Below are 26475 nucleotides of genomic sequence, written 5' to 3'. Positions count from 1 at the left end.
AAGCTCCGGCTCCGCCCTGGGGGACGGCGCCCGCCACCCCACGCCCTCGGGAGCTTCATTCCCAGCCGCGGAGCGAGTGCTGCCAGGTCCAGAAAATGGAAGGACCCCCACCTCAGGGCCGACCCCAGAAGCCGCCTCCGCGAGCTCTGAGTCCAGAGCAGGCGGAAGCTGCTTTCCAGCACTGGCAGCTTCAAGGTGGCCATTGCTGTACAGGGCCGTCTGACTGCCGAGGCTGGGCTCTCTGTGGAGCAAGTTGTAAAAGAGCGCCTTACGTCACTGCCGGGGTCTTGGGCCATAATAATAGGAGTCCACTCTGGACGTTTACAAAGGAGATGTTCCCGGTTTGGCGTGGGGCACAGTGGTTCTAAAGCTGACAGTGAGCCAACCACAGCATCACACACGCTACTGTGTGGCCGTAATTTTAATAGGGCCATTTTCAACATATTTTTAAAATATCTATAAAGAACACACAAACCGAACAAAATGAAAACCTGTCTCTCCCCCAGTAAGGGGACCAATGAAGAGATTATACAAACAGTGCAAAATGTAAAGCTAGGGGAACGGTGGAAGGAGGAAACATCTGAGCAGTGCTGCGCCCTATAAAGAAATGTCATCAATGCTGAACAGAAAACTATGACTACTCTACCCCAAGACCCTAACAGACAAATGGAGTAGGTAGGTCAGGTACCCATCCTGAAATCAGGACCACTCTTCACTTTCATTCGCTACTAACATCACCATTATTCCCGAAACTTCAGTTGTAGCGATGATGCTTAATATTTCACCATTTGAGCTTCCCAGTTAGTAAATTTAGGCCAGAATCTTTGACTCATTAAAATGCAAAGGATTCAAGGGAAGAAAAGCTAGGCTTTATTATTCACATTTCAATGTATGCCTTCTCTTAAAAGCAGGCCTTGATGAAAAGTTAGAGAGGAGAGGGCACTAGACTCTAGGGACTAGGAGGAAAGACACAAAAATGAACACACTGCTGAATTTAACTAAAGCCAGCATTCAATATACATACAACGTATGGACTGATAAATGCTTAAGATTTCTGATGCCAAAGCAGCAGGTAAAAAAAATGCTTGATGTAAACAACTATTTCTTAGATTAAATTCCAAGGATTAAACAAGTATTAGTGAAACAGAAAATGCACTATTAAAAAACACTTGGGAAAACAAAAGAAAACAAGATAGCTCTTGCAAATACGATAATGGATGCTAACTAAACTTACTCTGGTAACCATTTCACAATATTAATATAAGGCAAATCATTATGTTGTACACCTTAAATTTATACTCTCCAGTTTTACTGATGTATATCAATTATATCTCAATAAAATTGGAAAGAAATAATAGTTACTAAGGAAGTAAAAGTGAGGTACGTGATCTTTATCTCCCATAAACTAAGTCAATAGAAGTCTAAACTTGGTGTGACAAAAAAACAAAATATATGCCAACCATCATAAATGATTAAAGGCATTTGATTGTGGGATGTGGAACAGCAATTTAGAAAGGGTAAGCGGGAGTTCCCACTGTGGCTCAGTGGGTTAAGAACCTGACACTGTCTATAAAGATGTAGGTTTGATCCCTGGCCTCGCTCAGTAGGTTAAGGCTCCAGTGTTGCCACAAGCTCTGGCTAGGTTGTAGCTGCGGCTTGGATCTGGTGTTGCCGTGGCTGTGATACAGGCCTGCAGCTGCAGCTCTGATTCCAGTCCTAGTCCAGGAACTTCCATATGCCATAGGTGCGGCTGTAAAGAAAAGAAAGGGAGAAGCAACACAATACTGCTTTCTATTATAAACCTTTCTGCAGAATTTTATTTTCTAATTACATATGTATCTGTTACGTTGATAGTCTTTAAAGAAAATTTTCTATACCTAGAAATGAGAAAAGTAATTGAACACTGGGACATTTGCGGTTGGTTTGTAATGATTGTAGGATTATGTATGATTTTCTTTCCCTTGTTACATCTGTTTCAATAATGCTATTATGGAAAACTTGACAAATCAAGCATGTTAAAAAATGTTAAGGTAAGTAGGCTATAACTAAGAAGCTCTTTGAGGAAATGGGAAAAAAAAGAGAGAGATGAGCTATAAGTGCTCTTTGCAAATAAAACATACTGAAAGAGACAAGACATACAGATATTACAAAGAACAATGTGAACACCTTCATTCATTTAGGCTTTCCCAAAAGTGAGATTAATAGTGCAAGTTAAATATTTCCTGTATTTTTATTAATTGAACTTCCCTTTTTGAGCTGTCTGTACTTTGCACATTTGTCTATTGGTATTCTACATATCCACATATGAAGAACTACACACTGATAAGTGCAGTCACAGTAATACTTTCCCATGTCTATTATTTAACCTTTTTATATAAGTAGCTAATTCTTTTATGATCATTATGTTTGTTGGCTCCCTTGTTATTTGTCCTTTGAGCTTAATGTCAATTCTCATTCACAATTCATAGGTTTAATACTTAGCTGTATTTTTGTAGTTGTAGTTTTTTATATAATTCACAGAGAACTATTTTGAATACAACATGTGGTAGACATCTAACTAGTTACCTAACAAAATGTGTTGAATACTTCTCTTTTCGAATGTGACGTCTCATTTATTAACCAAATCCCTATAACAAAGACATATGTTGGGGATATTTTTAAGTAAATAATATCCACTCAAAACTGACTATTTTTGTCCCCCTGATATTTACGATGCTCTTGTTTCATGTCTTAATGTTTAGTTCATTCATTTAATGATTTACTAAGAATTTCTGGGTGTTCCCATTGTGGCTCGGTGGCTTAAGAACCCAATTAGTATCCATGAACATGTGGCTTTGATCCCTGGCCTCGATCAGTGGGTTAAAGATCTGGCAATGCCACAAGCTGTGGCCATGGTGTAGGTTGTAGATGTGGCTCAAATTTGGTGTTGCTGTGGCTGTAGCTCTGGTTCGACCCCTAGCCTGGGAACTTCCATAGGCTGCAGGTGTGGCCCTAAAAAGAAAAAAAAAAAAGAATTTCCTACATTCTAGACATAATAAGGATAAATATATATAATGGTAAATGAAAAAATCAGTTCTTTCCCTCAATATTAAAGTATCAAAAATTAATTATAGCAAGAGTAACAAGCATTTGTTTGTTGACATAGTTTGAGCTCAAAGGATGATTTTCATTATTACAACTGTGTATTAATGTATACCATATTGAATTTATATGACTTTTTGTTCACTTCATAGGTTTCATAAGACTAAATAAAATTTCAAAAGGCAGGAGCTGATAACTATGACATATAGCAAGGAAAATTAAAAGTTCTATTGGATGTAAGTCAACTATATTCCAATAAATTTTTTTTAAAAAGTGCTGTTGGAAAACTTAGGGAAAAAAGCATTTCATTCTTTGTTTTCAAGGAACCCCTGTAAAAATACAGTTGTGTCATTGAGTACAGAGCTCACACTGCAAACAATTAACCATTTTCACCACATATCTGATGATCTAAAAATCAAAATTACCTACTTAGCCTTATGTCTTTCACTGTTTGCGTCATGAAAATCATGTCACCATACACTGTTAACTAAAGGTTCCTATTAAGTAAAAATGGGGCCCAATAACTTTTAACCAAAAATGTATCCTATACTGTTTGTTATAGAATCAATAAACACTGTACTAAGACATAACATTTAGACATGAAATATGTCTAAAACCCCTGAAGAATACACTAGAAATAAGGAAGACATTTAGAATGCTTTAATCTTTCCAGTTAACACCACTTGTATCAGTAACTGCAACGTTGTAACTTTTAGCATTTCACATAACTAGTCAGTAAGCATTTTTTTAAGGGTAGGAGTAAGAACAGAAGGACAGGAGATACAAGAGTGTCAGATTTCACACTCCTGCTAAAAACTCAAAAATCAAAACTATTTTCTTCTCTGCATCAAAACTGCCACAAACTTGAAGGTTGTTTTAGCTTTAATCCCATGACTCATCATCTACTGGATTGGGAGCTTGTGAAGAAGAAAACCCTGCTGTGTTCAAAGAGCTCTTGCCCTGGTAATTCTTGAAAACAAACAAACAAACAAAAAATTTAATTTTATGCAGCTTTAAAGTTACATTGCCCAGCCCGAGAGTAGGGACTCCAGCTTTCTACCCTGTCTTCCCAATGTATATACAGAATTTCATTCTCACTGAATCCAGTCTATTTGGAAAAACAAAAACAAAAAGGCTCATATCAACCTGGGAAGTCTAAAGTACACAGAATATTTCAAGAAAAATCTTTTTTTTAAAGTCAATAGTTTTGGCAAGTGGAAAAACAAAGCTCTCTATTTCAATGAATAAGCATAAATATTTAATGATTAGTATGCTCATTATTTCTATATAAAGGTGGTGTTGCCTATAAACTGACACAATAGAAAAGATAAGCAACTCATATCTCTATTATTTCATCTTACTTAACAATGTGGTCAGAATTCCAAAAATAAAGAACTCCTACAGGAGTTCCCGTTGTGGCTCAGTAGAAACCAATCCAACTAGGAACCATGAGGTTGTGGGTTCGATCCCTGGCCTCGCTCAGTGGGTTGCAGATCCAGCACTGCCGTCAGCTGTAGTGTAGGTCACAGATGCAGCTCAGATCTGGTCTTGCTGTGGCTGTGGTGCAGGCTGGCAGCAACAGCTCCGATTAGACCCCTAGCCTGGGAACCTCCATATGCCACGGGTGTGGCCCTAAAAAAATTGGGAAAGAAAGATATTTGAGCATAAATCTTAAATTCCTCACCTTTAAAATCAAAACTAAGTATGTACATAAATTTTTTAGAGAAATATTAATCTTCTAGTTATGAAAATAATGGCTTAGATAAATTACCAAATGTTATAGTTATTTGGCAATATTAAGCATGACATTTACGAAGGGTAACTAAAAGGGTAATAATTCAAGTTCTGAATTTTTCCCCTCAACTAACCTTTCTAGTATCAACTGATGCAAACACATTTCCTCTTGAACTACCACTGAAGCCAGGAACATAGGTACTAAATGCAATTTCTTCTAACCACGCAGGAACATCCTGTTGAGCCTTAAAAAAAAAAAAATTAACTGCATATTCAGTATGCATAAAATCTCAAAGACTGGAACAGTTTACTTTTCCTTAATATACATACGTATAAAATGTCTACTTTCAATGAGAAGGTAAGAACACTATCCATTCAGTTTTAAAAATCAAAAACTTACATCTGATAGTACTTTCACTAGTGGCTGTGCTAAATGGCTATCTGATTCAGGATCAAAAAAGGAAATAGCTCTGCCAGTATTTCCACAGCGACCCGTACGCCCAATTCGATGAACATATTCATCGATGGTGGAAGGAAGATCAAAATTGATAACATGCTGAACATTTTCAATATCCAGCCCTCGGGCAGCTACTGAAGTAGCAACAAGAACTGGACACTTCCCACAGCGAAAATCTCCAAGAGCTTGCTCTCTCTCTCTCTGTTCTCGATCACTTGAAAGAAAACAAAGTATGTATCAGCACAGTTCTTAAGAAAATTATTAAAGACAACCATTAAAGTTCAACATGTAAGTTTCTTTTTTTAATAATGGTAAAAATAGCAGCATTTAACATTAATGTTTACTTCTTACGTACTAAGCATTACACTAATTCCTTTCAAGCCATCATTTAATTCTCACAATAATACTTCAGGATTAGGTCAGTTATCACCATTTGCAGATGAGGTGGGGCAACATATAATACAAAGAGCCAAAATACAAACTCAAAAAGACAAACATCAAATCTTACGCATTCATGGTTTCTAGTTTTGACGAAATATATACACCTACCTGATTAGAATGCTTTCTCAAATTACTGATTTCTTAAAAGTGTAATATCTAAATTTTACATATTCACTGGTTAATATTTTAGGTCTACTAGTAAAGTGTCAAAGAAATTCTATTAACATGACATGTTTAAAGACTCCAATTTACAAAATGTCAGGCATCAGAAGGATTAGATTTAACTGAAGAAACACCTAGATCTAAGGATCAGAGAGCCTTTAATGATCTCTCTTGAGAAGCTACAACTCTTCATAATGAGGAATTTAAGATACACCTTTAACTTGCCCATCCCTACCACTTGGTTCTTATAAAAACTTAAAATGGGGAGGGGTTGAGTCGGACATATACACACACATATATAAAAATAGGGACCTACTGCATAGCACAGGGAAATGTGCTCGGTACTGTGTAATGATCTATGTGGGAAAAGAATCTGAAAACAAATGGATACATGTATATGTATAACTGATTTACTTTGCTATAGCACACCTGAAATTAACACAACTTTGTAATAAATACACTCCAATAAAATTTACTTTAAAAGTTTTTAAAATAAAATACAAAAAAACTTGAAGATGAAGAATAACAGTTTAGATCCTAGGAAATCTGAATCCTAATTCTAAGATTTTATACTAGTTAAATATATTGACATTTCTTAACAAATGACAAAGACAAATCACCTCCTTACTAGGAAATTAGGTTTATCTACTCACCCATGAATACTGGTTGTTGATATTTTTTCTTGACAAAGAAAAGTGGCAATAAAATCTGCTTTTTTCTTAGTTTCTACAAAGACCATAGTTCTTTCATCACCTGCAAACAACAAATGATTATTAATATTCAAACTACAAAAATGGGAAGAGAAAAAAAGGTAAGGTGAGCAGGAAACTGTCTCATTCACAATTGTACTCCCAAACCCAGACCCAGGCCTGGTAGGTGATAGTAACTCAAGTATTTCTTGAATGGATGAATGTCAAGGAGTTTTCTCCTACTTTAGGGCTAAGAAAATCTGCTTGCCCTTGTCCTCCGAGGCTATCTGAGAAGTGGAGACTTAAGGAAAGATAAATGATATATCTACCTGCCAACTCTTAGCAGCTCCTCATTTGTCTCAGGCCCTTCATTTCCCTCTCCATAAATAAATGCCTTTGTTCTTTACCTCCCAAGATCACCCAAACTTTTATTCTACCTTGACTGTCAGAAGTATTCATAATAAAAGCATCCTAACATCTCAGGGCTGACAAACTACAATATTCCATGTTCCAACATTACCTTTTAACTCAAACTACTTAATCTCCAAGCTATATTACACACACAGAAAATTAAATACCTTTATTCTAGGGTCTTAATGCACTAAAGAATATTTACTTCTTGCCTTAAAGTATTACACTGGTTAAAATTCATGCACAAGCCAGAGATTTTACCACCTAAGGAACTTTTCTATAAAATGTTAGAGAGGAGAGAGTTCCTGTCATAGCTCAGTGGAAATGAATCTGACTAGCATCCATGAGGGCACAGTCTTGCTCAGTGGGTTAAGGATCTGGTGTTGCCATGAGCTGTGGTATAGGTCACAGACATGGCTGGGACCCCGCGTTGCTGTGGCTGTGGTGCAGACCCCTAGCCTGGGAACCTCCATATGCCATGGGTGCAGCCCTAAAAAAGACATACATATATACATACATCAAATGTTAAGAAAGGAGAGATGATAATTTATAGCCTTAATGGAAGGAAGAAGGTATTACTGTTCATAATCCCACTTCCCCATCTCCCTATCAGCTGGCTTCATTTATTCAACAAATATTTAGTGCCTAGCAGATACTAGTAACAACTCTAAGGTGCTGAAAATACAGCAATAAAACAAAGCCCCTGCACTTACTGTGGGGAAGCAAGTAATAAACAAATATTATGCATTAAGTCCTAGAAAGGAAAAAAATCAGCAAAAGAAAGACAAGTGGGTTACTTTAGATGTACCCTCTCTAATTAGATAACATCTGAGTAGAAATACTACTAAAATAAGATAGTGAACTATCCAGATATCTGAGGAAAGAGAATTACAAGGGAGAGGGAAGAAAAAATATAAAGGCTCTAAAGCATGGGTATTATTGATGTGCTCATAAAACCAGAAAAGACACCCCCGATATGGCTTCTACATTGGGCAGAAAGACTATCAAAAGCAAAGATGGTGAGGCAGAACCATGTCTGGTGTGTGTGGAGAACAGTAATGAGCAAAGCGTGACTGGAGTATGGTAAGCAAGAGAGCAAATGAGGAGATGAATACAGAGAGGTAACAGAGGCCCTGTGATGAAGGGCTTTGAAAATGATTGAAAGACCTTTACTTTGAGAAGGAAAGCCACTGAGTTTGGAGCAAAGTGAAAAGAACTGATCTTTGTTTTAACTGAGCAGCCAATGGGTTCTGATATAGTTTGATGCTAGGGGAAAAAAGGAGTCTACTAATAGATCAGATGTGTAAGTTGGATAAAGAAATCAAGGATGACTCAGATTTTGTGTCTGAGCAACTGAAGAATGGAACTCATTAACTGAGATAGGAAGACTGCAACAAAAGAAGATTTAGAGGTTATTTTAATTAAATCTCAGGTAAAGACAACTAGGTAGAAAATCAAAAGGGCAACTGATTTCTGCAATAATAAGGAAGTTTTATCTTGGAGATATAGACATTTTATTTATTAGAGAGTAATAATTTCATGTTTTATCAAAAATTACCTTTCAACAGTTTTGGATGTCATCTAGCAAGATGCCCAAGGCTGAAACTGCTTCATCCAACAGAGTCATATAATACTACTGCGCTGCTTAAGCTTTGAGCTCATTTTTCTTGGCTCCTGGTATAAATTCCAAATGGCAATGAAAACTTAACCCTACTGATATGTTCTCTAGTTTTTTTTTCTCTACTGATCTGATTTTGTATTTGTTCTAGTCCAGACAATAAGCTATACTCCCCTTTGGTGTCAGTAATAACTGCAAATTTAGTTTTACGATCAGACCATTTGGTCATCTTTATAAATGCATTAATGAATTATAACTACCTATTTTGTTGGGCGAAAAATAATAAAGAATTCATTTTGTTAGCCTTTATTTGTCTATTATTAGTTCATTATGAACTAAAATCAAGTAAGAACCTAAAAAGAATTCTAGCTTTGGTTATCTAGATAATTTTTTATATTTTTATGTTCACTCCTGACCTGTGGCTGAAGTGGTAGAACTGAAGCTATAAGTTCTTCATGTAACTGTAACTCAGAAAGGGATTTATCTACCACAGTGTATAATCGTTATGTTAATACCCCATGAAGAATATCAACAAATTGAATTATAAAGTCTCTGAAATTAAAGGAGCACAATTATAATTGGTTTACAGAGATAGAGAAATAATTTATAGAAATAAATATTCCTAAGATTCCCTGAAAATAAAAAAACTGAATTTATAATACTTCATATTAAACTTGAAAAATTCTTCCTATAGGAACTAGAAATACTTTGGTGAATAAGACTAATTTAGTAACTTTGGTTTAGAAAATACATATCTTTTCACCAATTTATCAGTGTTAAGTATAAAACAATCACGTATCCTATTGTACTTGGGTTTTTCCTAACATGTAGAGATTTGCCAGTTAAATTAATTTTCTCCATAATGTTTATGAGTATGAAAATGTAAATCTGCCTTCAACTAAACTGAATCACTGTTCAACAGTATCTACCATTTTGTATACTGTCATCTTAAAAGATAATCTCCAAGATCTTTGTTAACTTAAAATAGTAGACTATATTGAATTAATGGATAACCATTGAATATAGGATAGAATTTTCAGTAATTAACTTAGTTTATGTCCTTTATGTTTATCATTTTTCAGGTGCCATAGAGAGGCAATATCTTTAGGTCATGTTAATGAACATACTCAGTTTTGCTTCTTTAAGTATAAAAGATATGTGTAGTATAGAAAGTAGTGCAGGAAGTTCATGATCTCTGGTAGTTAGCTAAAACGTTTGTGTATGACATCTGTCAACTGTCCCTCCTTGCTTCTACTTTCCTCACTAAAGCCAAGAAAAATTTAAATATTAACTGGAACATACTGCATGTTAAAATAATTTTAGCATCATTATGAAAATTGTTTTTACTTCACAGACTCCTTGACAGGGTCTTAGGGGACTCTGAGGAGGATTCATTTTGTCCTATGTTGTCAGTTTGCTCCAGAACATGAAAAAAGCACAATGAAGCACAAATCTTAGAAATTGAATTTTATGTGCACTGGTTTATAATATACGGGTCTTCAGAAAAGCTATGAAATATGTTAAATTTTAGCAAAATTCAATCAATTTGGACGGCACTATTTCTTGATTTACTATTTAATGCCTTTACTTACAATATGAAAAGTTATTCCTTCTCTTTCTTGTAATCAGCCTATATAGCAGAGATGCTGTTGACTTTATTATGTCTTTGGTTATTTAAAGAAAAAAAATCCCTTGTTTATGAAAGAGCTATCATTCTTTACAATCACATTACCTTCTATGTTTATTTTTAAATGCTTTACTATCACTTCAGTTAAACTGGTAACTAAGTATTACTTCTCAGTCACCAATGCTTCTTTGCTAAATCAAATGTTCTACTATCCTCTGACAACCCTTGATACTGCCTTTTTAAAGACCAGACCATATATTTAGAAAGAGAAATCCACCTAAACTACTTTTGAGGTTTTCTAGAGAACCCCAGGAAAAAGGAGAGAAGTTTTTTATTTCACCTTATAAAAGAGAGGCTAAAAATAATCAAGCTTGTTTAATGTGTTACTACTTTTTTAAGAGTTGCGTGATAAGAAGTGCTAAATTAGAAGAAACATTAGAAATCGTGGCGCAGTGGTTAACGAATCCGACTAGGAACCATGAGGTTGCGGGTTTGGTCCCTGGCCTTGCTCAGTGGGTTAAGGATCTTTGTTGCCGTGAGCTGTGGTGTAGGTTGCAGATACAGCTCAGATCTTATGTTGCTGTGGCTGTGGCATAGGTGGGCAGCTGTAGCTCTGATGGGAACCTCCATATGCCACTGGTGTGGCCGTAAAAAGCAACAACAAAAATAAATAAATAAATAAATAAATAAAAATAAAGGGAAGCATTCGGGGAAAAAAAAAAAAAAAAAAAGAAGAAACATTAAGCTTTCCCTAGGTTAAAATGCATAGGAAAAATGTTATTCATACATTTCAAAAATGTGTACTTTATGGGAAATCCCTGGAATTGTGTAAATTCCCTTGTTAGTAAATTTTTTTTTAACCTTCAGTAGAAACTCCGACCAAAACACTTATGAAACAACCATAGAGATTTTCTGCATTTTTCAGAGGCCTGGAGGTACACTGTTTGATACAACAGTTAAGTACTGTGCTTTCATGATTTCACCTACTACTAAAATATTTGTCTACAATCTTATTTCTTTCTAATTTGAACCTGGCATCCAGTGGTTCTCAATGGAATGGATATCAGATTTACACATGGCATTTTATAAAAATATAGATGACTAGATTCTTTTCTATGCTTAATCTACTCGATATTCTTGTTATAAAAATTATGTCTACTCATTTTCATAAATCAGATGTACCATTCACGTACTTCTTTGAAAATAGGCCTAATCATCATCATTATAGACATTTAATTTTGGAGGAATGGTTTTATTACCTTTATTTTTCATGCCATAGAAACAACCACATTTCCTTATTTGTAGCATTATTATTATGATCCCTCATCAGATCTTTCATATTTAACAATGATCAGTAATGATCATCAATTCTCCATCAACTATCGATAGTTTCTGTTTTGCTTTGATGCTTGTCCAAAGACTTTGCTATAAAACTACAGATCAGAATATCTACAACAAAGAGCAGACTCTAAGTCTTGTGGGAAAGGACTGTTGCAGGCACTTCAAATTACTGATATCTCAAATAGTCTTGGACAGAAACTTCTAAGTCAACAATGCAGACATCTTTGGACTAAGTATAATTTTTAGTAAACTTGTAGATGTCTTTGGACTAAGTATGATTTTTAGGACTATCCCAGAAGCAGATGGAATCATCAACAGAGACTGATAACAGATTCAATGAAATAAGAATTACATTAAAAAATCTGGAGAACTTTAGAAGAGAGGAATCACTCAAATTTCTAGGTACTGCAGATGAAATATGGTAGAGAGAATTTCTTAGACTTAGTTTCCCTTCTTTAGAGGCCTTTTAAAAGTTCAATGTCAGATTTCTTAAGAAAACTTCTAGATAGAGGTTAACTTTGTGACTTCAGTATTTGTTCAATACTGTATGGCTCTAGATCTGACAAACAAACTCAAGGAGGCCTATGCTGTTAAGGAATAGTCTTGCTGCACCTATGCAAACAGGCCAAATATAATGAGACCCGCTTTTCCTGTGATCAATAACAATCTCTGAGATTACTGTGATCATGCGGGGATACAAGCTGTCAGAAAACTGTTGAACATTTCGAAATGAGCAAATATGATTACTAACACATCCTTTAGGGCTGTCATGCCTTTTTACTGTCTTGTCTTCTTTTATATCCTTACTGCAAGTGATCACAAGGCAAATGAATCTTATCAATAAAAATCCCAGGAGTTTCCGTCATGGCTCAGCAGAAATGAATCTGACTAGCATCCATGAGAACACAGGTTTGATCCCTAGCCTTGCTCAGTGGGTTAAGTATCCGGAATTGCTGTGTGCTGTGCTGTAGGCTGCAGACGTGGCTCAGATCTAGCATTGCTGTGGCTGTGGTGCAGACCAGCGGCTACAGCTCCAACTCGACCCCTAGCTTGAGAACCTCCATATGCCATGGGTGCAGCCCTAAAAAAAATAAAAAATAAAAAAAGCAAATACAAATTTCCCCTCAAATATAACTGATTATTGCTTTGTGGATACTGACCATTTTTACATCTATTTGTAAATTCATCTACATCCTTCCTGACACCCTACACATGTGTTCTTTGAATTCTCCTTTGAACTGGCTATAGCATCTTACCAGTTCCCTTTGTAATCAATGAGCTCAATAAAATCTTTGACACCTGTTCATTTAAAATTATGAAAAAGGCAGTTGGTTTTAATACTAGGAAACAATGAAATCTACACATTTTAAAGGCAGAAAGGGAGAGTCAGAAGTTTTAAGTTAAATATTAGAAAAGGAGATAAATTATATGAACAACAAATATGTAAAATATGAGGATATACTGGATGACTACTCTGTGCAAAGTCAAAAAAAAAAAAAAAAAAAAAGAGGGAGTTCCTGTTGTGGATCAGCAGAAACGAATCTGACTAGTATCCATGAGGACGCAGGTCTGATCCCTGGCCTTGTTCAGCAGGTTAAGGATCCGGCATTGCCATGAGCTGTGGTGTAGGTTGCAGACATGGCTCGGATCCTGCGTTGCTATGGCTGTGGTGTAGGCTGAGCTTAAGCTCTGATTGGACCCCTAGCTTGGGAACCTCCATATGCCACGGGTACAGCCCTAAAACAACAACAACAACAAAAATATGAGAATAATGAACTCTCAACTACAAAACATTCAACAGTTTAAATAACAAAGAAGTATACAAATAGTGCTAACCTCAAAAGTTTCCCAAAGGGAAACCAACACTTTCGAAAAACGCTCATTAGGCTTATTCTCAAAATAAACTTTATTTCATAAATTCATATATAAAAATCTTAAGTGATTATACCAAAATGTGCTCTAACTTTAGCAAAACCATACATTACTTATCTCCTTCTGCATTTGGGGCTTTAATTTATACTGGGTAAATGACTTGACCTCTCTGTATTTCAGTGCCCTCATTCTTAAAATGGGGATAACAAAACCACTTCAGAAGGTTGTTTTAAGAATTAAATGAGTCAACATATTTAAAACATTAAGAACAATATGTTGCCTATAGCAGTTACTATTTTTATTCTGTATGCCAGAGTATATGTTATGAAACATACCGTGAAGCAACTTAACATTTCTCAAACTCAAGATGAGTATTTGGTTTTAAAAAGGTTTTGTTTAATAAAACTCAACAAAAATTGAAGACTGGAAGCACTTAATAAGTGCTTTCTAAACCAACCTTTTTTCCCCTCATTGTTGGAAATTAGACAGCTTCCTGCCTTCCTATTCCCCAATCCCAACACCGACATTCAAACTAAAACATATTTACTAAATCAGAGGATGAGGGTTGCTTATAAGTACACTTAGTTTGTGAGATAACCAAAATTTATTACAATGGCCATATTAGAACTTTTTATTTCCAGGCACAAACTAAGGCTATCTCAATTAAAGAAATACAACTTTTTATAAAAACTGGGGGTTTTGTTTGGTGGGGGGAAGGGATAGATTTCTCATCAACATTGTGAAGGACAGAACTAGATCTTTAAAGTCCATTCTAGTGCTAAAACTCTTTGAATCTATGAATGCAGGAAGCCTTAGAAAGTAAAAACTGGGAACTAGAAATACAAAAAAGATTTTGCTTTTGGTGGAGCAGACAGAGCTTGATGTAAAGATATGTTACCCATCCTTCCTATTTTCTAAAACAAAAAATATATATATTTTTGCCGGAAGAGTTTTTGGTCAGACACTGTTAAACAAAGTCTCAAATGTTTCCTACTTTTAACATTTATGGAGGAGAAAGGACTATACTGCTATATAATTTACCCAGAAAATCGAACTGTAATACCTTTTATAAAAAGAGCTTTAGATAAAGAGGAAACAGTGAAAACTTAACTCATGCCAAATAATACTTAGTCATTTTAAAAAGTCATTTCTGTAAAAATCAAAATCATGACAATAATAATCATATCAATGTAAGATACCTATGTTTCGTAGAATTTCAACAAGTTTTTCTCTTTTTGAGTACTGGCCAACTTGGAGAATGGTCTGCTGAACATCTCTACATGCTCCGCCCACTTGTCCAACAGCAACAAACAAATAATTCGATTTTAAAAACTCCCCAGCCAACCTTGAAAGACAAAAGAGTATTCCTTAATTTATCTTCTTCCATTAATACTCATAATATTCACTGAATTCCTGCCAAGTGTTACTTCAATATTAATAAGGCAGATGACAACTAGTATAATAAGAGAAGGTGGATATTTAAATTATCCAAGTACTACTTTCAAAAATCAGTTAAAATTCTGTAAAATACTTAACCAGTAAATAAGTCTGTGTTGAATTATGGATAAGTAATTTCAAGTGGATGTGTTGTTGACCACACAAAATGATATAAAATGTGTATATAACTATAATAAAAAGTAAGCTAAACTAAGATAAGTATCAGACTACAGCAAGCAGGAATTGTTTTATTAAAAATTAAAATTTAAGGAGTTCCTGTTGTGGCACAGTGGAAACGAATCTGACTAGGAACCATGAGGTTGTGGGTTGTGGGTTTGATCCCTGGTCTCGCTCAGTGGGTTAATGATCTGGCGTTGCCATGAGCTATGGTGTAGGTCACAGACGCAGCTCAGATCTGGTCTTGCTGTGGCTGTGGTGTAGGCCGGCAGCTGTAGCCCCAATTGGACCCGTAGCTTGGGAACCTCCATATGCTGTGAGTGCAGCTTCAGAAAAAAAAAAAAAATTAAATTTAAGCCTACAGCAAAAATTCTGTTTTTCACTCACTGCTTTTATGTATATTATTGTTAGAAATTGTTTCCTGAAAATGTTAGTTGTTAAATTACTGTATTTCAAATGAACTGTTATGAGTAAAACAGATCTCAAGGTAGTTCCTTTTTTTTTTTTTTTTTTTTTTTTTTGTCTTTTTGTCTTTTTGTTGTTGTTGCTATTTCTTGGGCCGCTCCCGCGGCATATGGAGGTTCCCAGGCTAGGGGTTGAATCGGAGCTGTAGCCACCGGCCTACGCCAGAGGCACAGCAACGCAGGATCCGAGCCGCGTCTGCAACCTACACCACAGCTCACGGCAACGCCGGATCATTAACCCACTGAGCAAGGGCAGGGACCGAAACCGCAACCTCATGTTTTTAGTCGGATTCGTTAACCACTGCGCCACGACGGGAACACCCTCAAGGTAGTTCTTTTCATTTCGTGACACACATAGAAAATGATAGTATTTGTAGAGCATAAATGGACAAAAATGAGACAAGAGGTAGAAGGGACCAGGGGCTGAAACATACCAGGCTGTGGATGTTGAGGGTATCAACATCTTGATACACACACACAAACTGACAGCATAAAATTAAGAAGTCCTGCTTTGATCACCCAGAAACACAAGGTAGGGAGAAGGGGAACTGCCAATGACAGAGCCAGTTTGTGAGGACAAGAAGGAAGATCATGCAGCAGTCCTCCTCCCTCCCACGTAGCAGTCCCTGACTTTCTAGCCACTCCTAGCATATCAAGAAAACAGTTCAAACTCAGCATCCCAGAATCTTAATAAATCACTGCTGCTTCTTTCTCTTCACCTGCTCTCTTAATGTGAAAGAAAAACTTGTTGATAAACCACCTCTAGAGTTAAAAAACCTCTCATCCAGGCACAATGCTCGAAATCATCTGCAATTCTTAATTGTCCATCACCTTTTAAACTCATTAAAACAGAGTGAGTGCCTTGTGTCAAGCATACATGGTACAAGGTACTAGGAGTACAAAGATGAATATGGTGGTCTCTGCCTCTGAGGCAGGATAAACAGGATAAATACAGTTATATAAAAAGTAATTACAGGCAGAGCTTCTTTGCCTGACCATTTGTATCTTTCATGAATGTCCTATCAATCTATTTCTTGCCAAAAAATTACAATCATTTAAAAATATTTTATATAGTTTAATTTATATATTTTAATTACTGAATATTTTAGTATAATAATCTAGTGTTATAATAGTTAACATTTATTGAACATAACAAAAGTCTAAGAAAAGTACAAAGTGTATTAAAATAGTTTCTTTCACAAGATACACTGGGCAGGAAATCAATAATATGAGGTCTATTATAGATATCTATAATAAGTTCAAGGTTGAAGCTTGAGCTAAGGAATCAACAAAGCAAAAATGTGAAACACTGATAACTGAGGAAAGGCATTCTATGCAGAAGGAAAGAAGAAACAAGGAGAAACAGAATCTGGCTTGCACAGTCAATAGGAAATAGTCTAAATAGGCCAGAAAAATATCATTCCAGGTAAGACACTGGCAGATGAAGCAGAGATTATGTCATGTGTAAAAGAATTTGAAAGACAGTCTGTGGAGATGGAAAGATATGGGAGGGTTTGTTTTAAATAAATGGATATACAGATCAGATTTTGCTTTGGAATTTTTGCTAGCACAAAAGTGAGACTACAGGGAGGCAGACAGGTTAGAAAACTACTATGATGAGCAGAGAGAAACTGAAAAGGACCCAAAATTAGGTGAGAAATAGAGAAGAAACTAACAAATTTGAGTATTTTAGAGATAACTGATGAGTTGAATATTTTTGAAGGATAGTTAAAGGAGTATGAGGGAGGAATCAACATGATTCAATGGATTATGGCTTCCAAAGACCATAATGCCAAAAAGGAAAACTGAAAAGGAAAGAGGGAGTTGAAGAATAGGTTCGATTTTGGACTTGATGAACATGGATTGCTGTGGTAATTCATCTAAGAGTCAAAACACTCTTACAGAATTAAATCTCAAAGTCTGGAGCTGAGGAGAGAGATTAAGAATACAAATAATAACTGGGTTGTTTGGGGAGGTTTGTTTTTTTAAATTATAGCTGATTTACAACGTTGAGCAATTTGTTTGTTTTTTAATATTAAGTTGCATGACTTCTTTATATAATTTGGTTATTAACCCCTTATTGAACATATTATTTGCAATTATTGTCTCCCAATCAGTAGGTTGTCTTTTTGTATTTCTTGATGGTTTCTTCCACATCCAAATGAAGCAATCCAATTTTTTAAAAAAATGGGCAGAGGACCTGAACAGACATTTTTCCAAAGAAGATATACATGTGGCCAACAGGCACATGCAAAGCTGCTATTCAATACCACTAATCATCAGGGAAATGCTAATCAAAACCACAATGCGATACCACCTCACAACTGTCAGAATAGCTATTATCAAAAAGACAAGAAAGGAGTTCCTGTTGTGGCTCAGCAGTAACATAGCCAACTAGTATCCATGAGGACGAGAGCTTGATCCCTGGCCTCGCTCAGTGGGTTAAGGATCTGGCATTGCCGTGAACTGTGGTGTAGGTCACAGACGTGGCTCCAATCCCATGTGGTATAGGCAAGGAGCTGCAGCTCCAATTCAGTCACTAGCCTGGGAACTTCCATATGCCAAGGGTGCAGCCCTAAAATGAGAAATGGAAGGGAAGGAAAGAAGAAGGGGAAGTGGGGGAAGGGAAGGAAGGAAAGAACAAGATACAACAAGGGCTGGCAAGCGCCACTATCCAAGGGCTTAAGGAGTGTTTGAACCCACATAACATTCTATCAGACAGAGGGACCCACTTTTAGCAGGTCTATAATCAGTGGGGTCCACATCATACCACAATACCCGGAAGCTGCCAGCCTGACAAAATGGAACTGTCTGCTGAAAGAATATCTAAAGGGCCAGCTTGGAAGTGATTCTTTATGAGGATGGAGCATCATTTAATAGGACATGGCAATTCTTTGAATCAAAGATCTTTATGTGATGCATGGGTCTGGGAACCAAGGGATACAAGCAAGAGCAGCCTACTTTCCCAGGGACCCACATGGGAAATCTGTGCTTCTTGTCCCAACAAGAGAACAGGTACACCAGAGAAAGCAGTAGGAATCTTACTGAATGGTAAGAAAGAGCTGCTGTCTGGCTATTTAGGCTCCTTGTGACCAAGGGACCAGCAGGCAGGAGGAAGAGTCACCAGTCTAGCAGCAATGTGTCATCCTAATCTCAGAACTCACAGACCACATGCTATATGGTATCATACTCAAGTATCTTTCAATAATTGGTATATAAATTTTCTAACATAGGCACAGCTCCCCCAAGCTCTATAATCTGAGTTTGAAGAGAAGGTCCAACTATAAAAATAATTTCATTGAATAAGCACTTATTAAATCCTAGCTAGGTGTTATGCTCATACACTCTCATTCCCTCCCTCCCCGTCCACCCCCCACACACTTTAATAAAATGTGATACTAATGTAAAGCCAGAAATTAAGGTAAAAAAAAACAAAAAAAAATATTGTAAACTTTTTAGAAATACTCTTACTTTTTTAAACTTCCTAAATTATAATCTTAAATTTTTACAAAAGTAAGTCTCAGAGTTCCCACTGTTGCACAGTACGTTAAAGATCTGGCATTACCACAGCTGTGGTGTGATTTCAAACCCTGGTCCAGGAACTTCCACATGACGTGGCTGCAGACATTAAAAAAGAAAATCTCTCAAAAATAAGATTTTCATATTATTTATCCTTCCAAAAAAGTATTTACATATATATAGGAACTATTTTTAAGAAGAAAAAAATTTACCTTTGAATTTCTTCTGGAAAAGTTGCACTAAACATAAGTGTTTGACGTTGTTCCTTTGATGGCATTCCTGGGCAGGAAATTAACTTCTTCATTTCTGGTCCAAAACCCATATCCAGCATGCGATCAGCTTCATCCAAAACTAAATATTTGACTTGTCTGAGACCAATCTTTAAGAGTATTTTCAAGGGTTAGAGCAAAAAATGCATACTAGTTAACGTATGACATATTCAAATGTCTTATAACTGGTAAATTTATTTTTAACTCTTTTAAACCCTTAGTAAATCCTTCATTCTCTAATCACTCAGGAACAACTGGGAAACTTTTACCTATCACAAATTCTTAGAGCTAAAAATAGAAGCACACATTTGCAAAAAGAAAACAAGTGACTTTGGCACCCCATGGAAGATGTTTAGTGGGAAATCAAGGTAGATTGCTTTGGATATTCTTAATAAGTATCCTAAAAAAACCTTCTTTATGCGGCAAGAGCCTTTTTTTTTTTTTTTTTTTGGTCTTTTTGCCTTTTCTAGGGCCACTCCCAAGGCACATGGAGGTTCCCAGGCTAGGGGCCTAATGGGAGCCATAGCCACCAGCCTACGCCAAAGCCACAGCAACATGGGATCTGAGCCATGTCTGCACCTACACCACAGCTCACGGCAACACCAGATCCTTAACCCACTGAGCAAGGCCAGGGATCGAACCCGCAACCTCATGGTTCCTAGTCGGATTCATTACCACTGCGCCACTTCGGGAACTCCAGAAAGAGCATATTTTAAATATTGTCTTTAGAGAAGAGCCTAAAAAAGCAAATCAGGGTCTTTAAAATAAACTGAAAATATTGATAAAGAGATGTGGTATGTGAATATCAAAAATAAAAATAAATACATAGCCCTAAAATCTCTTCTTAAAGATAGAAAATTAACAATCCTGGATGATATCACTCTCACACTTAAATAGGAGGCAAAATTACTCATACTACAGAGGCTTTCTTCCAGGAAAAAATGATTTCATTAAGATATACAGGAAATTAGATAAAGGCACTTAATTCCATTTCTCTCCCAATGTAATGGGGTATATAGGATATGCATTCTGGAATAAGTTCCAGATTGTAACCCTAGTTCAATGATTTACTAGAGCTTAGGGTTTTAAATAAATTACATAATCTTACTAACTCTGTTTTTCCCAAGTACAAAAGGGAAAATACTATTTACCTATTTGGATTAGTTTACGATTTATATGAGAATGCATTCAATGAATCTGATGGGAGACTAATGCATAAATGATGCTCCAATAAATGTACGTATCTTCCTACCATTTTCTCTTTTCCATACAAAAAAAAATTAATTAATCCCACAACTCTGTTATCCCTATAAAGCCTACCTTTTCTTTACCTATGATATCCATCAGTCTCCCAGGAGTAGCACATAGTATATTACAGCCTTGTACTATTTGTCGAATTGAATGCCCCAACTGGGTTCCCCCATATATAACAACAGCTCTTACACAAGTCCTATTGATAAGAAAAAGAAATGTCATTTTCTAGTTATTTGAAAATTAGCAATTTGTTTCTAACAAGACGTAAAATGAAATCCATAAAGACAACGCTAATAATTCAACTATCTTTTAAAAAATTAAATTCTTCCCAGAAAGAAGTTGAAAAGCTGAGGGGAAAAAAAATATTTGCAACCTGTCTGATAAAGGACTCTTTGAAAACCATGATAAACATGACCTGTACCCATACAATAGGCCAAAAACATGAACAAATGGTTCATAAAAAATACAAATAGTTTTTCAAAAACAGACTCACAGATCATGAGAACAGACTTGTGGTTGCCAAGGAGGAAGGGGTACAGGAGAGGGAAGGATTGGGAGTTTGGGATTAACATAGGCAAACTATTACATGCAGGATGAATAAACAACAAGGTCTGACTATATATAGCAAAAAGAACTACACCCAATATCCTATGATAAACCATAATGGAAAAGAATGTGAAAAAGTATATATCTATAAAACGAGTTATATATATATCTCTAATATATATATATATATCTATACATCACTTTGCTGTACAGTAGAAATTAACACAAAATTATAAATCAATTATACTTCAATAAAAATTTTAAAAATACAAATGGTTTTTAAATCCTTTAACATTATTTTTAAAAGCAAAACAAATGAAGATTAACAACATTTTCCTTCAAGTGTGGTAATACCATGTTAGCCGAGGTATAGGGAAATTGGCATTCAGGAGGATAAACTAATGCAATCAATGCCTTTTATAACGTTAGTGTCTATTGAAATTTTAAAACTTATCTTTTTCCTAATAAATTCACATCTAGGAATTTTCCCTTAAGATATGTCTCCACAAACAGGTAAAGAGGACTGCACAATAATATTCACCGACATTATTTTTAGTATCAAAAGACTGAAAACTACTAACTGTCTAACAATAAAAGACTTACAATTTTAGTCCATACATACAAAGGAATACTGTGCATTCATAAAAAGGAGTATAGTTTTAGTGTAAGTGTTAGCTCCAATATTTTTAAAAATAGGGTGACAACAAGCTCAGTAGGCCAACACTTGTTGAGAGGAGAATTAAAGTGCATACATGTGCACCAGTTATTTCTGCAATAATTCATATAAAACTGTTAACAGTGAGTATACCCTGAAGAGGATAATTAAAGATAGACATTTAGATACTTTTCAGTCTTTTTCCAAAACAATGTTCCAACAGATATCCATGTGCAAATATTTGTTTTGTGTATACATATTATTTGAATTTATTATGCATATTTTTGTTTTTTAAAAAAGAAAACTGTTACGTTTTACTTGATTTAAAAGCCTGAAGAGCAATACAGCACATGGGAATCAGCAAGAAATAAACACTGGTATAAGCAATATACACCTACTTTTTTCAAAAAGATCAAGCTTAACATTTAAGGGATTTTAATAATTTTAGTAGTTTCTCCTCTCATTTTAAGTAAACTGATTTATACAAAATAGAAGGTTAAGGTTCCACATGGAAAACTCTAAAAAATTATAAAGAAAAACATTAATACCTCACTAGATAAAATGGTAAACAACAAATGGATAATTTACTAAGGAAAATGTATCAAGCATTCAAGAAGTATTTCAGGAGTTCCAGTCGTGGCTCAGAGGTTAATGAATCCAACTAGGAACCAGGAGGTCGCGGGTTCGATCCCTGGCCTTGCTCAGTGGGTTAAGGATCCAGTGTTGCTGCGAGCTTTGGTGTAGGCTGCAGATAAGGCTTGGATCCCACGTTGCTATGGCTCTGGCGTAGGCAGGCAGCTACAACTCCTATTACACCCCTAGCCTGGGAACCTCCATATGCCGCGGGTGCAGCCCCAGAAAAGACCAAAAAAAAAAAAAAAAAAAAAAAAAGTATTTCAACCTTTCAATAATCAAATAAATGGAAAAAAAAAAAGAGGTATCTGTGGTGGTTTTAAAATACATACACAAATTCTTCAATACTTCTTCCTTCTTTTAAACATAGATACTAACTCCCTTCCCTCATAAGGGTGTGCAGTGCTGGCTTCATAGGTGTACAACCTGTGCAGTCACACAGGGTCCCAAGTTTACAAAAGCCTTGAGCCTAATTTAATACTCTATTTGCTACCTTAACATTCATAATTTTTTTTTAAGAAAGGACCCCCACATTTTCACTTTGCAGTAGTTCTAGCAAATTATACAGCCGGTCCTAGGTATGGGCAAAACTTAATCGCTTGCTTAGCAACAAAAAGAACACAGCGAAAGTGACTGCGACTACTTTATAAAAGCCACCGAAACCTCCTCCAATGCTCTTTCTCATTGACCACTTAATCTAAGGGAAGCAAGCTGCCACTTGCTAAAAACAATCAAGCATCCTTACAGAGAGATTCAGCCAAGCCTGCATTGATGACTGCAATCCCATCTGACATCTTGTCTATAACTTCATAAGAGACCCCAAGCCTTAAGTACCCAGCTAATCTGTTCCCCAATTCCTGACTCTCAGAAACAGTAAGATAATATTTATTGTTTTGCACAACTAGGTTTTAAGGTAAGCCGCAACAGATAGTACAATACCAAATATTGGCGAAGGGTATAGTGAAATTGGCATTCTCATATAGTGCTGGTAGAATGCAAGCTTTATTTTATTTTATTTTATTTTTTTTTTTTTGTCTTTTTGCCATTTCTTGGGCCGCTCCCGCAGCATATGGAGGTTCCCAGGCTAGGGGTCGAATCGGAGCTGTAGCTGCCAGCCTACGCCAGAGCCACAGCAACGCGGGATCCGAGCCGAGTCTGCAACCTACACCACAGCTCACGGCAACGCCAGATCGTTAACCCACTGAGCAAGGGCAGGGACCGAACCCGCAACCTCATGGTTCCTAGTCAGATTCGTTAACCACTGCGCCACGATGGGAACTCCTGAATGCAAGCTTTAAAATGAGTCCATACTCCTTAACATTTATAAAAAATCTCTTGTACTTAAAACATAAAAATAGAAAAAGTTTATATAGCAAGCTATTCGTTACAGCAAGAATTATTTTTATTTATACTACCCTCAAATTAGAAACAACCTAAATCCTCCAAAATAAATAAAAACATATACATGGACAATCTTAAAATCATCAAAAAATAGGTCTGGAGTTTCCATTGTGGCTCAGTGGTTAACAAATTTGACTAGGAACCATGAGGTTGAAGGTTTGATCCCTGGCCTCTCTCAGTGGGTTAAGGATCTGGCATTGCCATGAGCTGTGGTGTAGGTCTCAGACATGGCTTGGATCTGGCATTGCTGTGGCTCTGGCGTAGGCTGGCGGCTACAGCTCCGATTCAACCCCTATAGCCTGGGAACCTCCATATGCCACTGGTGCAGCCCTAAAAAGACAAAAGCAAGCAAACAAACAAAAATTAGGTCTAACTATAAAATAAGCAGTTATCCATTTAATGAAGTTATGTGTAAAAAAAAAAAATCATCAGAAACACCTTAAGTTCATTTTTAAACATACATTATTCAAAACTACCAGAAAACATACCAGTATGTTTACTAGTACTGTTCTACTTCTACAACGATCTCATTTTTAGCAAGGATATTTCTTTTTGAAAATAAAGATATTCCAGGAGTTCTCTTGTGGTGCAGCAAGTTAAGGATTTGGTATTGCCACTACAGCAGCTCAGGTCCCTGCTGTAGTGCAGGTTTGACCCCTGGCCTAGGAATATCCACATGCCTCAGGCACAGCCAAAAAGAAAAAGACATTCCATAAATATGATTATGAAAAGGAAACTTCAATCAAGTAAGACTAAATTACATGCGTGCATTATTACTCATTCACCAAGTTCTTCCAAAAGTAAGAAAAATCTCTAAAGAAAAGTTCGTTTATGAATGGCATTACAGATGTACTTACCCAAAAGAAAATTTTCTGGCTTCCAAATAGATCTGATTGATCAATTCTCGAGTTGGTGCTACAATAATACACTCTGGTTCCTGCAGCTCTTTAAAACGACTGGCAGTTATTCCATCACGCATCATATGAGCCAAAATTGGCAAGAGAAAGGCTGCCTAGGAGTTAAATTACATAATTGAAAAATTTATAATGTGTCATCCTTCTTCCTATGGTGACCTATTTCTCATGTCCTTATTATTCTTTAAATTTGTCTTTCGTCTTTTGATAAATTTAACATGAGAAAGGAAATTAATTTTTATTTCAATGAGTTATTAATGTTTAGGTCTTTATGCTCATATTATACAATATAAAATGTGTGATAAAGTTAATCTACCCTATCAAAATATTTTTGTTCTCTTTTTAAAAAACACAGCCACAGATTCTAAGTAACATATTTACAGAGGTGAATGCAGCATTTAGCAATTATTCTACACGAATCCTTCTGAGATAGTAATAAAATTATCACTCAGAATAAATGACAAAAATGTTCCATAAGCAGAGCAATAATTGGGAAACCATTCATTTGGATTCCTAAACACATCACCCTTATTTTTTTTTTTGGCCACACCATGGCATGCAGAAATTCCCAGACTAGGAATCTAACCTGTGTCACAGCAGTGACCCAAGCCCCAGCAGTGACAATGCCAGATCCTTAACTTGCTGAGCCATCAAGGAATTCCCATATCACCCTTATTAAAGTTACATGTGGCAAGAGAAATTCTGTCTTAGAGTTTTCTCATTAAACGTATAAGACACTAAAATCTGTGTCCAAAACCACATTTAAGTCACACATCAGCTACTAAATTACATAACTCGCCTATTTTCCCTTCAACTCTACTATGGAGGCTTACCAAGACTAAAACAGTATGAACCAAGACTCCATTGTCCTAGAAATGACAGTCTTTAATACTCATTTCATTAAACCCTATTTAATAGAGAAAGCCCAGAATTTCGTCCTAAGACCAGCCTGGTCCCATCAGAGTCCTTTTAGAATTAGCATAACCCGAGGTCACATTATACTAAGGACCAGGTAAAGAGCATATAGATATTTCTCATTCTTTTGACTCCAAACCTGTATCAGCTATATTACATAAATTACTTTTTTCCTTTCTCTGTGTCTTATAGCCTCTGGTTCTTTGGCTCTCCATAATTTTGTTTTATATATTATGTTCCACAGAAGGAGGTGAACATACTTGTAAAGAGATTAAACATCTATGAACTGCAACACTGCTCTAGAAACAGTTCAAAATTCTTTCTTCAGAAGTACACAAATCCCAATAAAACCAGAAATCAGAAGCAAAACATTTCATTGAAATCATCTACTTGAGAAAAAACAAAGTTCAAAGAGTAACAGTTTGAATATGGGGCAGAATATATGTAGGAAAGTGACTTACAGTCTTTCCAGACCCTGTCTGAGCGCAAGCCATCAAATCTCGTCCTCCTAGTATAATAGGAATACTGTACTTCTGTACAGGAGTAAGCTTAGTATAACCAGCTTTAGCAATGTTGCTATTCAGTGTCTGACAGAGATTAGCTTCTTCAAAAGTCTAAAAAAAAAAAAAAAAAGGAGGCAGTGACTAAATTCCACATATTATATGCAATCAGCCCATAAACATATTTCATTTGAATTAGTTTCAAGTTTTTGATTCCACCTTATGTATTACAGTTAAATTTACAAATATGCCCCTCTCAAAAGTAATATCCAGCAGCTGTAAGTTATTATTTGATAGAATTAAGGAGTATTCCCTACAGACAATGGTTCAAAACACTTTTTTCTGCCCCCTTAAAACC

The 26475-nt window shown here is 36.0% G+C and overlaps 1 protein-coding gene across 4 annotated transcripts in view; it reads right to left on the bottom strand.

Annotated features, from left to right (window-relative positions):
* Nucleotides 1-3726: 3726 nt before the first annotated feature.
* DDX4 (DEAD-box helicase 4) overlaps nucleotides 3727-26475 on the bottom strand; it is a 102258-nt gene continuing 79509 nt past the window's right edge. For 3 of the 4 annotated variants that reach the window (XM_021076578.2, XM_021076579.2, XM_085001623.1), the window contains 9 exons: nucleotides 26079-26231; nucleotides 24646-24800; nucleotides 20620-20749; nucleotides 19243-19409; nucleotides 14633-14778; nucleotides 6529-6628; nucleotides 5216-5486; nucleotides 4950-5060; nucleotides 3727-4050 (listed from right to left, as the gene is read on the bottom strand). In XM_021076578.2, the coding sequence (XP_020932237.1) occupies nucleotides 3964-4050; nucleotides 4950-5060; nucleotides 5216-5486; nucleotides 6529-6628; nucleotides 14633-14778; nucleotides 19243-19409; nucleotides 20620-20749; nucleotides 24646-24800; nucleotides 26079-26231 (1320 nt within the window). In that variant the 3' untranslated portion in view covers nucleotides 3727-3963. 4 annotated transcript variants of the gene reach the window in all.

Source organism: Sus scrofa, chromosome 16 (genome assembly GCF_054392235.1).
Source record: "Sus scrofa isolate SSC_HxYL_T2T_F1_AM1 chromosome 16, Sscrofa_HxYL_maternal_Yorkshire_Landrace_v2.0, whole genome shotgun sequence".
NCBI lineage: Eukaryota > Metazoa > Chordata > Mammalia > Artiodactyla > Suidae > Sus > Sus scrofa.
Note: the sequence above shows the minus strand (reverse complement) of the source record. Positions and strands in the feature narration are given on the sequence as shown.